Source organism: Anolis carolinensis, unplaced genomic scaffold (assembly GCF_035594765.1).
Source record: "Anolis carolinensis isolate JA03-04 unplaced genomic scaffold, rAnoCar3.1.pri scaffold_14, whole genome shotgun sequence".
Lineage (NCBI taxonomy): Eukaryota > Metazoa > Chordata > Lepidosauria > Squamata > Dactyloidae > Anolis > Anolis carolinensis.
Window position 1 is genome coordinate 3,179,209 of NW_026943825.1, and position 16,492 is coordinate 3,195,700.

At 38.9% G+C, this 16,492-nt stretch overlaps 2 protein-coding genes and 2 long non-coding RNA genes across 9 annotated transcripts in view; 2 read left to right on the forward strand and 2 right to left on the reverse strand.

Moving 5' to 3' along the window:
• LOC134294370 (tigger transposable element-derived protein 1-like) overlaps positions 1-16,492 on the forward strand; it is an 86,864-nt gene that overhangs the window by 45,583 nt on the left and 24,789 nt on the right. The window lies entirely within an intron of this gene.
• On the forward strand, positions 118-16,492 carry nit1 (nitrilase 1). Of its 6 annotated transcripts, none has more exons than XM_062965226.1 (7): positions 118-467; positions 1,297-1,386; positions 4,382-4,618; positions 6,686-6,789; positions 7,025-7,158; positions 9,367-9,492; positions 14,420-16,492. In XM_062965226.1, the coding sequence occupies exons 3-7, from the start codon at positions 4,392-4,394 to the stop codon at positions 14,696-14,698; spliced, it is 870 nt and encodes a 289-aa protein (XP_062821296.1). In that variant the 5' UTR covers positions 118-467; positions 1,297-1,386; positions 4,382-4,391; the 3' UTR covers positions 14,699-16,492. The 6 variants fall into 6 exon arrangements, with proteins under 6 accessions (XP_062821296.1, XP_062821299.1, XP_062821295.1 ...); XM_062965229.1 differs by lacking the exon at positions 118-467 and adding an exon at positions 589-757; XM_062965225.1 differs by lacking the exon at positions 118-467 and adding an exon at positions 713-817.
• On the reverse strand, positions 3,171-6,689 carry LOC134294374 (uncharacterized). Its single transcript, XR_010001302.1, has 2 exons — positions 6,437-6,689; positions 3,171-4,733 (listed from the first exon to the last, which is right to left on the reverse strand). It is a non-coding gene; the product is annotated as an uncharacterized LOC134294374 (long non-coding RNA).
• On the reverse strand, positions 12,152-14,420 carry LOC134294373 (uncharacterized). Its single transcript, XR_010001301.1, has 2 exons — positions 12,913-14,420; positions 12,152-12,727 (listed from the first exon to the last, which is right to left on the reverse strand). It is a non-coding gene; the product is annotated as an uncharacterized LOC134294373 (long non-coding RNA).

Consider the following 16,492-nt stretch of genomic DNA (forward strand, 5'->3'; position numbering starts at 1 on the left):
ACCTTTCAGCCGCCATCTTTAAACCTGGAATCTGTCCCGCCTTTCAGCCGCCATCTTGAAACCTGGACTCTCCCCACCCCGTCGGCCGCCATCTTGAAACCTGGACTCTCCCCACCCCATCGGCCGCCATCTTGAAACCTGGACTTTTCTGCCTTTGAGCAGCCATCTTGAAACCTGGCTGCCTCCTCCCCTTTCAAACAGCCATCTTGAAATCTGGATACTGTTCCCCTTTGAGTCGCCATTTTGAAACCTGGAATCTGTTCCTCTTTGAGCCGCTTGCTTGCTAACTGGACTCTTTTCCCCCCTTTGAGCCGCCATCTTTAAACCTGGAATCTGTGCCACCTTTCAGCCGCCATCTTGAAACCTGGACTTTTCTTCCTTTGAGCAGCCATCTTGAAACCTGGAATCTATTCCTCTTTGAGCCGTTCTCTTGAAACCTGAACTTCCATCAACTCCCTTCTATACTGGTACAGCCTTGTTGTTAATGCAATGAATATTATAACCGCGCTGACTGTGAATGGACGCTTGATATGTATATTGTTCCTCACACTTTTTTTGTGATGTCCTCCCAGCGCCATTTTACTTAAGGGCTCAGGTTGGGAAAAGGCCCCATTGTAGCCGCCATCTTTGCTCCGGGAAGAAGTGTGCCCGGGACTGCCATCTTTGCTTTGGGCAAAAATGGAGCCGGGCCGTCACTTTTGTTAAAGGGACAGGATCACTTCCGGTTAGGACTTTGGTTTTTGTTTACTTTTGAGCGGTGAGGAGAGTTCCTAATTCGCTTCTCGTGAGGCTCTTCCCTCCATGTAAACACTGCGGGGTAAAAACGAGTGGAAATTATAAGGTGGAAGAGAGAGAATGGGGAACATAGGAGACAAAAAGAGGGAGGATGGGCCATTGGGAGAATTTAGTTGGGTTTGGTCCTGGGGAACTCCCTGCAACTGGGAACCGGCGGAATCAACATATTTCCCTGTCTCTTTGGGGAACTCACTTCTGATTTAGATATTATATGTGTTGTCGAAGGCTTTCATAGGATTGCTGTGAATTTTCCGGGCTGTCTGGCCGAAGCCTCCCATCAGGATGGGAACACAGCCAGGCAATGTCCCCTGGGCAACGTCCTTGCAGACGGCCAATTCTCTCACACCAGAAGCGACTTGCAGTACGTTCTCGAGTCACTTCTGACACATTAAAAAAAAAAAAGCTTCCAAGATCAGTCCAAATATGGCATCTTTGGGGGTATTTTGGCCAATCCATATCAATCCTTATAGGATTTCTTCTTTTTTGTCGGGTTTCTTTTAGGTTGAGAGCGGCAGCCCGAAAGCGTTGGGCCATCTTTCCTGTTGCCAAGGAGACATTTTCGAGGTTCAGACCCCAAATCTCCAGCCGCAGGTGAGTAACCTGCATAGCGTTGAAAGCGGTGCCAAACTGCATTAATTTGACAGTGTAGACGCACCCCGGGTCTCAGGCAGAAACATACAATGAATGAATGAATGAATGATAGGATCCTATTTATTTATTTTATTTATTTACTACATTTATATGCTGCTCTTCTCACCCCGAAGGGGACTCAGAGCGGCTTACAAATCAAATGCACATACAATATATTATTAGCATAGCACAATATAAGCATTAAATTATTATATTGTACTATATCCTTATATGGTAATATTAGTAGTAATGTTACATGTAATATATAATATATAATTAATATTATTATATTGTATTATTAGTATAATATTGTATTACATTATAATATTATCAATATTATATGTACTGTATATACAATATATTATTTATTGAAAAATTATTATACATTATATATATATTATATTATTAGTAATATAATATTGTATTACATTATAATATTATCGATATTATATGTACAGTAGAGTCTCACTTATCCAACACTTGCTTATCCAAGGTTCTGGATTATCAAAGGCATTTTTGTAGTCAATGTTTTCAATATATCGTGATATTTTGGTGCTAAATTCGTAAATACAGTAAATACTACTTAGCATTACTGCATATTGAACTACTTTTTCTGTCAAATTTGTTGTATAACATGATGTTTTGTTGCTTAATTTTTAAAATCATAGCCTAATTTGATGTGTAATAGGCTTTTCCTTGATCCCTCCTTATTATCCAACATATTCGCTTATCCAACGTTCTGCCGGCCCGTTTATGTCGGATAAGTGAGACTCTACTGTATATTATATTATTAGTAATATAATATTGTATTACATTATAATATTATCGATATTATCTGTACAGTATATACAATATATTATATATTGATAAATTATTATACATTATATATATATATATATACAGTAGAGTCTCACTTATCCAACACTCGCTTATCCAACATTCTGGATTATCAAAGGCATTTTTTTAGTCAATGTTTTCAATAAATATTTTGGTGCTAAATTCGTAAATACAGTAATTACTACATAGCTTTACTGCGTATTGAACTACTTTTTCTGTCAAATTTGTTGTAAAACGTGAAGTTTTGGTGCTTAATTTGTAAAATCATAACCTATTTTGATGTTTAATAGGCTTTTTCTTAATCTCTCCTCATTATCCAACATATTCGCTTATCCAACGTTCTGCCGGCCCGTTTATGTTGGATAAGTGAGACTCTACTGTATATGTATATAAAAATAGCATAGATGAGATGGAGGAGACCCCAAAGGCTATCCAATCTGACCCAATGCTAGGAAGAAACACACAATAAATGAATGAATGGATTCTAGAGTAGGAGGAGACCCCAAAGGCCATCCAGTCCAACCCGATGCTAATAATATTACCATATAACGATATAGTACAATATAGTAATTTAATGCTTATATTGTGCTATGCTAATAATATATTGTATGTACATTTGATTTGTAAGCCGCTCTGAGTCCCCTTCGGGGTGAGAAGAGCGGGATATAAAGGTAGTAAATGTAATAAATAAATAAATAAAATGCTAGGGAAAAACACACAATGAATAAATTATGGGATCCTAGAGTTGGAAGGGACCCCAAAGGCCATCCAGTCCAACCCAAAGCCAGGCAGAAACACACCAAGAACGAATGACTGAATAATAGAATCCTAGATATGGGAGGGACCCCAAAGGCCACCCAGTCCAACCCAATGCTAATAATATTACTAATAATATTACCACATAATGATATAGTACAATATAGTAATTTAATGCTTATATTGTGCTGTGCTAATAATATATTGTATGTTCATTTGATTTGTAAGCCGCTCTGAATCCCCTTCGGGGTGAGAAGAGCGGGATATAAAGGTAGTAAATAAATAAATAAAATGCTAGGGAAAAACACACAATGAATAAATTATAGGATCCTAGAGTTGGAAGGGACCCCAAAGGCCATCCAGTCCAACCCAATGCTAGGGAAAAACATACAATGAATAAATTATAGGATCCTAGAGTTGGAAGGGACCCCAAAGGCCATCCAGTCCAACCCAATGCTAGGGAAAAACATACAATGAATAAATTATAGGATCCTAGAGATGGGAGGGACCCCAAAGGCCATCCAGTCCAACCCAATGCTAGGGAAAAACACACAATGAATAAATTATAGGATCCTAGAGTTGGAAGGGACCCCAAAGGCCATCCAGTCCAACCCAATGCTAGGGAAAAACATACAATGAATAAATTATAGGATCCTAGAGATGGGAGGGACCCCAAAGGCCATCCAGTCCAACCCAATGCTAGGGAAAAACACACAATGAATAAATTATAGGATCCTAGAGATGGGAGGGACCCCAAAGGCCATCCAGTCCAACCCAAACCCAGGCAGAAACCCACCACGAATGAATGTCAGTCAGTTAGTAGCCTTCCTTTCGGTCAATAAACTTTCGGCTGGAGTCCAATTGGAATAAATTACATTTGAAGAATGAATGACTGAATGAATGAATAGGATCCTAGAGTTGGAAGCGACCCCAAAGGCCATCCAGTCCAACCCAAAGCCAGGCAGAAACACACCATGAACGAATGGATGAATAATAGAATCCTGGAGATGGGAGGGACCCCAAAGGCCATCTAGTCCAACCCAATGCTAGGGAAAAACACACAATGAATAAATTATAGGATCCTAGAGTTGGAAGGGACCCCAAAGGCCATCCAGTCCAACCCAAACCCAGGCAGAAACCCACCACGAATGAATGTCAGTCAGTTAGTAGCCTTCCTTCCGGTCAATAAACCTTCGGCTGGAGTCCAATTGGAATAAATTACATTTGAAGAATGAATGACTAAATGAATGAATAGGATCCTAGAGTTGAAAGTGACCCCAAAGGCCATCCAGTCCAACGCAGTGCCAGATGGAAACACGCAAACCACATTAATTCCACAGTGTAGGCCCGATCTCTTCCGCAGAGTCCATCTCATGGCCTCCAAGCCGCTCGTTGCGGTCTGCCAAGTGACCTCCACTCCGGACAAGGAGCGCAACTGGGCCTCGTGCTCCCGTTTCGTGCGGGAAGCGTCCGGTCGCGGGGCCTGCGCCGTCTTCCTCCCCGAAGCCTTCGATTTCATCGGGAAAAGTACCGAGGAGACGCTGAGTCTGGCCGAGCCGCTGGGAGGGGAGTACGTGCGGCGTTACGCCAAGCTGGCCAGGTAGAACAGGAAGGGCTATGGCGCTGAGATGGGGCTAAATCACTAGCCATGTTCCAGTAGCATTCTCTCCTGATGTTTCGCCTGCGTCTGTGGTTAAACGGCATCTTCAGAGGTTCTGTTGGCAGTGAGGAAAGTGAAGTGTGAATTTATTATGTCAATAGATTTTTTAAAAGTTCTATTTGTCATCTGCCTACCAATAACAATAATAATAATAATAGCATTGAGTACCTATAATAATAATATATACTACCTATAATAATGATAATAATAATAATAGCATTGAGTATGATTCTATGAGTACCTATCATAATAATATATAATACTACCTATAATAATAATAATAATAATAATAATAATAATAATAATAACAATAATAATAATAACTTTATTTTTATACCCCGCCGCATCTCCCTGAAGGGACTCGGGGCGGCTTACATGGGGCCTTGCCCAATAAAACAATCAAATATCAAAACACAACAATAAAACAGTTATCCAATAAAAAACATAATAATAATAATAATATTAGCATTGAGTACCTATAATAGTAATATATAATACTACCTATAATAATAATAATAGCATTGAGTACCTATAATAGTAATATATAATATTACCTATAATAATAATAATAGCATTAAGTACATATAATAATATATACTACCAATAATAATAATAATAAAAATAATAGCATTGAGTACTTATATTAATAATATATAATACAGTAGAGTCTCACTTATCCAACGTTCTGGATTATCCAACGCATTTTTGTAGTCAATATTTTCAATACATTGTGATATTTTGGTGCTAAATTCGTAAATACAGTAATTACTACATAGCATTACTGCGTATTGAACAACGTTTTCTGTCAAATTTGTTGTATAACATGATGCTTTGTTGCTTAATTTGTAAAATCGTAACCTAATTTGATGTTTAATAGGCTTTTCCATAATCCCTCCTTATTATCCAACATATTCGCTTATTCAACGTTCTGCCGGCCCGTTTATGTTGGTTAAGTGAGACTCTACTGTACTACCTATAATAATAATAATAATACTAATAATAATAATACTAATAATAATAATAATAATAATAATAATAATAATAATAATAATAGCATTGAGTATGATTCTATGAGTACCTATAATCTATATATATATATATAAAAGAGTGATGGCATCACGGCGACCCACAAAACAACAAAACTACAGACCCCCCAACCTCGAAATTTGACAACACAACCCATCATCCATGCCTCTAGGTTGATACAACAAAAAGAAAAGAAAAATAAAGTCCTAATTAGAGAGAGAGGAATAATTGCTTTTATCCAATTGCTGCCAGTTAGAAGGCTAAGCTCCTCCAACTTGGTCTCCTAGCAACCCAATAAAAATAATAAAAAAACCACTAAAAAATTAATACAATAAAATACTATAATAACAGAAAATAACTAAAATAATACAAGAAAATAATAAAATATAATAAATAAAAATATAACTTACAATAAAATTTTAAAAAATTGCAAATAACGTCAAATAAAAATTACACAACCATTTTTAACCAATACCACCACCACTTTGCCACAGCAACGCGTGGCCGGGCACAGCTAGTAATAATATATAATACTACCTATAATAATAATAGCATTGAGTACATATAATAATAATATATACTACCTATAATAATAATAAAGCCAGGCTTTGAATCTGCAATGCCATTAAATGCTAATCAAGCTGGCCAATTGCAACATTCACACTAGCCTCAAACAGACAAGAGCTCTTTCTCCCACCCTGGACTTTCCACAGATATATAAACCCCACTTACCTAGCTTCCAACAGAACTCAGAACCTCTGAGGATGCCTGCCATAGGTGTGGGCCTAGAGAAGTGCCTGGTTCGCCTCACGGTTGAACCGCCTCTGACTCCACTTGCCTCACTGCCAACAGAACCTCTGAGGATGTCATTAGCCACAGATTCAGGCCAAACGTCAGAAGAAAATGCTGCTGGAATATGGCCAGACAACTGGAAAAACCCACAGCACCCACGCTTAATTGCTGGTGTCTTTTCCCTGGCAGGGAGTGCGGGGTCTGGCTCTCCCTGGGCGGCTTCCACGAACGGGGTGGTGACTGGGAGAGCACCAAGCGCATCTACAACAGCCACCTTCTCCTGGATGCCAAAGGTACGGAGACGATATTGGGGCCTCGGTCCCTCAATTCACCCACCCCAATGATATTGCAGGTTATACAAAGCGCTGTCAACATGTCCAGGAGCCCTGCCAATCTCCTCCACAAACACCATAGAAAGAATATGGTGATTGCATGCAGATGTCGACCAGTATAGATAGATATACAGATGATAAATAGAAAGGAGATATGCATCACATGCAAATATCAATTGGTTTCCCCTTCTTTCAGGGACCTTGGTGGCCGCCTATCGGAAGACGCACCTCTTTGACGCGGAGCTGGAAGGACGGGTCTCCCTGAAGGAGAGCGCCTACACGAACCCGGGGTTGGAGATCGTGGCCCCGATAGACACTCCAGCCGGGAAAGTACGGGATGGCAGGCCTTGGGGTGCATCTATACTGCAGAATGAATGTGGTTTGACACTGCTGTGGCTCAAGACTAGGAAATCACTGTTAGATAGAATATACCTATGAGGATGCCTGCCATAGATGTGGGTGAAACGTCAGGAGAGAATGCTTCTGGAACATGGCCACACAGCCCGAAAGACGTACAACAACCCTGTGATTCCGGCCATGAAAGACTTCGACAACACATTATTATTATTAATATTATTACAGTAGAGTCTCACTTATCCAACACTCGCTTATCCAACGTTCTGGATTATCCAACGCATTTTTGTAGCCAATATTTTCAATACATCGTGATATTTTGGTGCTAAATTCGTAAATACAGTAATTACTACATAGCATTACTGCTTATTGAACAACTTTTTCTGTCAAATTTGTTGTTAAACATGATGTTTTGGTGCTAATTTGTAAAATCATAACCTTATTTGATGTGTGATAGGCTTTTTCTTAATCCCTCCTTATTATCCAACATATTCACTTATCCAACGTTCAGCCAGCCCATTTATGTTGGATAAGTGAGACTCTACTGTATTATCATTATCATTATCATTATTAATATTTTATTGTGACACAGCAAACAAGATAGTTATGCTGGATTTTGTTTCACAAAATCACAAGTCGAACACTTCCCAAGTGTCTAGGACTGTGTGATGTATTATTATTATTATTATTATTATTATTATTATTATTATTATTATTATTAGTATTATTATTATATTGTATGACACAGCAAACAAAATAGATATGCTGGATTTCGTTTCACAAAATCACAAGTCGAACACTTCCCAAGTGTCTAGGACTGTGCGATGTATTTTCGGATAATGCGTGCAGATCCCAGTCAGGTAGCCTTTTGCAGTTGGCATTTATTATTATTATTATTATTATTATTATTATTACAGTAGAGTCTCACTTATCCAACATAAACGGGCCGGCTGAACGTTGGATAAGTGAATATGTTGGATAATAAGGAGGGATTAAGAAAAAGCCTATCACACATCAAATAAGGTTATGATTTTACAAATTAGCACCAAAACATCATGTTTAACAACAAATTTGACAGAAAAAGTTGTTCAATAAGCAGTAATGCTATGTAGTAATTACTGTATGTACGAATTTAGCACCAAAATATCACGATGTATTGAAAATATTGGCTACAGAAATGCGTTGGATAATCCAGAATGTTGGATAAGCGAGTGTTGGATAAGTGAGACTCTACTGTATTATTATTATTATTATTATGACACAGCAAGCAAGATAGATATGCTGGATTTCGTTTCACAAAACCACAAGTCGAACACTTCCCAAGTGTCTAGGACTGTGTGATTATTATTATTATTATTATTATTATTATTATTTATTATTATTATTATTATTATATTATGACACAGCAAACAAGATAGATATGCTGGATTTCGTTTCACAAAACCACAAGTCGAACACTTCCCAAGTGTCTAGGACTGTGTGATTATTATTATTATTATTATTATTATTTATTATTATTATTATATTATGACACAGCAAACAAGATAGATATGCTGGATTTTGTTTCACAAAATCACAAGTCGAACACTTTCCAAGCGTCTAGGACTATGTGATATATTTTCGGATGATGCGCACAGATCCCAGTAGGGTGGCCTTTTGCAGTTGGCAGATCGTAATTTTTATTATTATGATTATGATTATGATTATTATTTGAAACTCAACAAGATGAGCCCACAGCTGACACTCTGCTGGCTGTTGTATTGGATCACATGTATTATTATTATTATTATTTTATAAGGAGAATGAAAATAATATAATAATAATGAAACTTTACCTATAGACCGCCCTATCTCCCCTAAGGGACTCAGGGCAGTTTCCAGCATATACGTCAAACATTCAATGCCATCCATCTTTCTCTCTCCTGTGTGACTCAGCGTGACTATCTGTCTACGTTGTATGTGACTGTCTGATGACTCTGATTGTTTGCAAGTACAAGGAATGAGGATCTGCATATCCTGTTTGTATATTTGTATATATTGCAGTGGTGAAGATTAAAGCCTCCATATATTTTGGATGGAACCTGAATCCATGAGTTTACTAAGCAGCTTGCTCCCCTACCACGTCATTGATTCCGTGCAAAAGCAACAACAAAACTAATAACAATGCCCTGTGCTTCTTTTCAAGGTTGGTCTCGCCACCTGTTACGACCTCCGCTTTCCGGAGATGTCACTTGCTCTGGCACAGGAAGGGGCGGAGATTCTCACCTATCCGTCTGCCTTCACTGTGACGACCGGGTCCGCCCATTGGGAGGTATGTCGGTTGCACTTTGCACATGCTCTTCGCTGCTAAGGACACTCCTCACATGTTGAGGAAGGGTTTGTGTCTTCCTGCCTGGCTATTATGCATGTATCTACGAGGGTTATCCAGAAGGATTACGTTTTGGAATTAAAAATGAACAAAGTATAGGAGAAAACCTTCACCATATGCAGTTGAAAGCCATAGCCAAATATCACTTCTCAACATAGTCGCCATTCAAATCTAGGCACTTCTCATAGCGATGAATGAGCTTGGCAACTCCTTCCCCACAAAACTCTGCCGCTTGCGTCCTCAAAAAGTATAGGAGAAAACATTTACCATATGCAGTTGAAAGCCACACCGAAATACCACTTCTCAACATAGTCACCATTCAAATCCAGGCACTTACCATAGCGATGAATGAGCTTGGCAACTCCTTCCCCACAAAACTCTGCCGCTTGCATCCTCAAAAAGTATAGGAGAAAACATTTACCATATGCAGTTGAAAGCCACAGCCAAATACCACTTCTCAACATAGTTGCCATTCAAATCTAGGCACTTATCCTAGTGATGAATGAGCTTGGCAACTCCTTCCCCACAAAACTCTGCCGCTTGCATCCTCAAAAAGTATAGGAGAAAACATTTACCATATGCAGTTGAAAGCCACACCGAAATACCACTTCTCAACATAGTTGCCATTCAAATCTAGGCACTTATCCTAGTGATGAATGAGCTTGGCAACTCCTTCTCCACAAAACTCTGCCGCTTGCGTCCTCAAAAAGTATAGGAGAAAACATTTACCATATGCAGTTGAAAGCCACAGCCAAATACCGCTTCTCAACATAGTCGCCATTCAAATCTAGGCACTTATCATAGCGATGAATGAGCTTGGCAACTCCTTCCCCACAAAACTCTGCTGCTTGCATCCTCAAAAAGTATAGGAGAAAACATTTACCATATGCAGTTGAAACCCACAGCCAAATACCACTTCTCAACATAGTTGCCATTCAAATCTAGGCACTTATCCTAGTGATGAATGAGCTTGGCAACTCCTTCCCCACAAAACTCTGCCGCTTGCGTCCTCAAAAAGTATAGGAGAAAACATTTACCATATGCAGTTGAAAGCCACACCGAAATACCACTTCTCAACATAGTCACCATTCAAATCCAGGCACTTACCATAGCGATGAAGGAGCTTGGCAACTCCTTCCCCACAAAACTCTGCCGCTTGCGTCCTCAACCAGCCGGTCTCCCCTGCCTGCAGGTGCGCATCGTCGCCAAAATGCTGCTTTGAGGATGCAAGCGGCAGAGTTTTGTGTGGAAGGAGTTGCCAAGCTCATTCATCGCTATGAGAAGTGCCTAGATTTGAATGGCGACTATGCTGAGAAATGGTATTTGGGTGTGGCTTTCAACTGCATATGATAAATGTTTTCTCCTATACTTTGTTCATTTTTCATTCCAAAACGTAATCTACTTTCTGGATAACCCTCGTATGTATGATTTGATCTAGCTCATCCATCATCTATTTATCCATTCACCTAATTATCTGTCTGTCCATCCATGCATCTATCTGTCTACCCATCCATGCATCTATCCATCTACCTATCCATTTATATATCCCTCTATCTACCTCTATGTATCTATCTATCCTACCCATGTATCTTTTTATCCATACACCTACTTATCATCTACCCATCTATATATTTATTATTATTATTATTTATTTAATTTATATACCGCTCTTCTCCCCCAGGGGGACCCAGAGCGGTCATTCACTTATTATCTGTCTATCCATCCATACATGTATCCATCTACCTATTCATTTATTTATGTCTAGCCATCTATCTACCTATTATCTATGTATGTACCTAATTATCCATTCCATATATCTTATCTATCCATACATCTACTTATTATCCATCTATCTGCCCATCCACCCATGTATCTATCCAGACCTCTTTATCAATTTATCTGTCGATCCATCCATGCATCTGTCTATGCATCTATCCATCTACCTATCCATTTATGTATCTATCCATCTACCTATTATGTGTGTATCTATCTCAGACATGTATCTATTGATCCATACTTATCTTCCTACCTAACCATGCATCCACTCATCTATCCATCCATCCATCCATTTCCCTACTGAACTATCTAGCCAAATTGTCTTATCATCTTTTGTTTTCTGTATCTATCATATATCTCTTTTATCTATCCATCTACCTATCTATCCGTACATCTCATATTCTCTCATCTATCTTTCTATCCATCCATCCATCCATCTATCCGTACATCTCATATTCTTTCATCTATCTATCCATCCATCCATCCATCCATCCATCCACCTGTCTATCCTTACATCTCATATTCTCTCATCTATCTATCCATCTACCTATCTATCCTTACATCTCATATTCTCTCCCTCTCTCTATCCATCCATCTATCCTTACATCTCATATTCTCTCATCTATCCATCCATCCATCCATCCATCCATCCATCTACCTATCTATCTATCTATCCTTACATCTCATATTCTCTTATCTATCCATCCATCCATCCATCCATCCATCCATCCATCCATCCATCCATCCATCCATCCATCCATCCATCTATCTATCTTATCTATCTACCTATCCTTACATCTCATATCATCTATCTACCATCTACCTATAATAATAATAAACAACTTTATTTATACCCCGCCACCATCTCCCCAACGGGGACTCGGGGCGGCTTACATGGGGCCATGCCCAAAACAATACAATATAAAACAACAAATCATAACGCATTAAACAATACAATACAAGAAAATATACACTACAGTAAACAAAATCAAAAGAACAATAAAACCAAGGGCGGGCCACATGAACACTAGGTTAAAACTCGGGGTGAGAAAGTAAGTAGGAGTAAAAACCACTCTATCTCTTTCTCTATCCATCTACCTATCTATCCTTACATCTATCTTTCTATCCATCCATCCTTACATCTCATATTCTCTCATCTATCTTTCTGTCTATCCATCTACCTTTACACCTCATATTCTCTCATCTATCTATCCATCCATCTACCTATCTATCCTTACATCTCATATTCTCTCATCTATCTACCTATCCTTACAACTCATATCGTCTGTCTATCCATCTTACCTATCTATCCTTACATCTCATATTGTCTCTCATCTTTCTATCTATCCATCCATCCATTCTTACATCTCATATTCTCTCATCTATCTATCCATCCATCTACCTATCTATCCTTACATCTCATATTTCTCTCATCTATCTTTCTATCTATCCATCCATCCATTCTTACATCTCATATTCTCTCATCTATCTTTCTATCTATCCATCCATCTGTTCTTACATCTCATATTCTCTCATCTATCTATCTACCTATCCTTACAACTCATATCGTCTATCTATCCATCTTACCTATCTATCCTTACATCTCATATTGTCTCTCATCTTTCTATCCATCCATCCATCCATCCATTCTTACATCTCATATTCTCTCATCTATCTATCCATCCATCTACCTATCTATCCTTACATCTCATATTGTCTCTCATCTATCTTTCTATCTATCCATCCATCCATTCTTACATCTCATATTCTCTCATCTATCTTTCTATCTATCCATCCATCTGTTCTTACATCTCATATTCTCTCATCTATCTATCTACCTATCCTTACAACTCATATCGTCTATCTATCCATCTTACCTATCTATCCTTACATCTCATATTGTCTCTCATCTTTCTATCCATCCATCCATCCATTCTTACATCTCATATTCTCTCATCTATCTATCCATCCATCTACCTATCTATCCTTACATCTCATATTGTCTCTCATCTATCTTTCTATCTATCCATCCATCCATTCTTACATCTCATATTCTCTCATCTATCTTTCTATCTATCCATCCATCTGTTCTTACATCTCATATTCTCTCATCTATCTATCTACCTATCCTTACAACTCATATCGTCTATCTATCCATCTTACCTATCTATCCTTACATCTCATATTGTCTCTCATCTTTCTATCCATCCATCCATCCATTCTTACATCTCATATTCTCTCATCTATCTATCCATCCATCTACCTATCTATCCTTACATCTCATATTGTCTCTCATCTATCTTTCTATCTATCCATCCATCCATTCTTACATCTCATATTCTCTCATCTATCTATCCATCCATCTACCTATCTATCCTTACATCTCATATTGTCTCTCATCTTTCTATCCATCCATCCATCCATTCTTACATCTCATATTCTCTCATCTATCTATCCATCCATCTACCTATCTATCCTTACATCTCATATTGTCTCTCATCTATCTTTCTATCTATCCATCCATCTGTCCTTACATCTCATATTCTCTCATCTATCTATCTACCTATCCTTACAACTCATATCGTCTATCTATCCATCTTACCTATCTATCCTTACATCTCATATTGTCTCTCATCTTTCTATCCATCCATCCATCCATTCTTACATCTCATATTCTCTCATCTATCTATCCATCCATCTACCTATCTATCCTTACATCTCATATTGTCTCTCATCTATCTTTCTATCTATCCATCCATCCATTCTTACATCTCATATTCTCTCATCTATCTTTCTATCTATCCATCCGTCCTTACATCTCATATTCTCTCATCTATCTTTCTATCTATCCTTACAACTCATATCGTCTATCTATCCATCTACCTATCTATCCTTACATCTCATATTGTCTCTCATCTATCTATCGATCGATCGATCTATCAAATGACGTCCTGGGATAAGAGACTGCCTAGGGTTAGGAATTGTGGGAGTTGAAGTCCAAACCGCCTGCAGGGAGGGTCAAAGTCGCCCCATGCCTGGCTTAGCGTGAGGTCGTCTTGCAATTGTAGGAACAATTCTGTCCTTCTCTCGGCAGCCCCTCCTTCGCGCCAGGGCCATCGAGACCCAATGTTACGTCATTGCGGCGGCGCAAACGGGGGCTCACCACGACCGCCGCGCCTCCTACGGCCACAGTATGGTGGTTGACCCCTGGGGCAGCGTGGTGGCCCAGTGCAGCGACGGCCCGGGCCTTTTCTACGCAGAGATCGACCTTGAATACCTGAATCGTATCCGGAAGGAGATGCCGGTCTTCCGACACCGGCGGAACGACCTCTACGGGCGGGTGGCTCTTCGGCGTGATTTTCCGTCTCCATGATGACAACTTTTGGATGCCGTTGGAACGGTCAAGGATGATGAGACTCGGAATCCAGCTCCCAAAAAGATCAGGGGTGATAGAACTTGGAATCGAAGCGGTGGATGCAGACAGCGGCCAACCACTAATGTACATCCTTCATGAAAACTATTTTCCAGAAGTATTCACCACTCAACCTGCCATGGCTCAATGCTGTCAAGTCCAAGGATGATGGGAGTTGGAGTCCAGCATTGCTAAATCAAATCAAATTATTGATGGCACATGAACAATTGAAACTGATTTTTGTCTATCCGTTGTTGCAAATAAAACGAGAATTAATGTAGCTTGATGCCACTCAAACTATGGAGCTCTGGGAGCTGTAGTTTTGCAAATGTTGCATCTACACACCGAGGAATGAATGCAGTTTGACTCTACTTGAGCTGCCATGTCTGGCTCAAGGCTAGAGTCCTGGAAGCTATAGTTTTGCAAGTGTTGCATCTACACACACCAAGGAATGAATACAGTTTGAGCTTACTTTGAACCGCCAAGGCTTAAGGCTATGGAATCAAAGTAGAGTAGAGTCTCACTTATCTAAGACTCAATTATCCAAGGTTCTGGATTATCCAAGGCATTTTTGTAGTCAATGTCTTCAATATATCATGATATTTTGGTGCTAAATTCGTAAATACAGTAATTACAACATAACATGACTGCGTATTGAACTTCTTTTTCTGTCAAATTTGTTGTATAACATGATGTTTTGGTGCTTCATTTGTAAAACCATAACCTAATTTGATGTTTAATAGGCTTTTCCTTAATCCCTCCTTATTATCCAAGATATTTGCTTATCCAAGGTTCTGCCGGCCCGTTTAGCTTGGATAAGTGAGACTTTACTGTAGTTGTAGTTTTTGGTAAAGAAGGCTAGACCTTGTAAAACTACAACTCTCTGGATTCCATAGCATTGTTGTGATCCCCGTCGAGCCATGGGGAGAGGCAGGTAAGAAATAAAATGATGATGATGATGATTATTATTATTATTATTATTGAGCCATAGCAGATCAAGTTGGATCAAAACTGCATTAATTGTACAGTGTAGAAGCACCTGACATCAAAGCGTTGTCCTAAAAGGGCAGTGCCATTGATTGTTCGGTCCTTCAAAGCATTAAGAGAGAAAAATTGGCATAATAATAATAATATGACGGTAATGACAGTAGCAATAATACAGTAGAGTCTCACTTATCCAACACTCGCTTATCCTACGTTCTGGATTATCCAACGCATTTTTGTAGTCAAGTGTTTGCAATACATCGCGATATTTTGGTGCTAAATTTGTAAATACAGTAATTACTACATAGCATTACTGTGTATTGAACCACTTTTTCTGTCAAATTTGTTATGTAACATAATGTTTTGGTGCTTAATTTGTAAAATCATAACCTAATTTGATGTTTAATAGGCTTTTCCTTAATCTCTCCTTATTATCCAACATATTCGCTTATCCAACATTCTGCCGGCCCGTTTACGTTGGATAAGTGAGACTCTATTGTAATTATAATTTCACGCCATCCCTAAAACAATGCCGTTGTTCTCCCCACCTCATATGACTCCAAACTAAGATGGAAATGACAATAATTGTGAATATTATTATTTCATGCCATGCCGGAAATGATGCTGTTGTTCTGCCCGTCTCGTATGACTCCAAATCCCATTATTTCTAATGGGAAATTTTGGCAACTAGGAATTGTAGTCGAACACTGGTAAGTCAGTCTCACTTGACCAAAGCAACATCTATACGCATAATAAAAGTGAAAATATGTA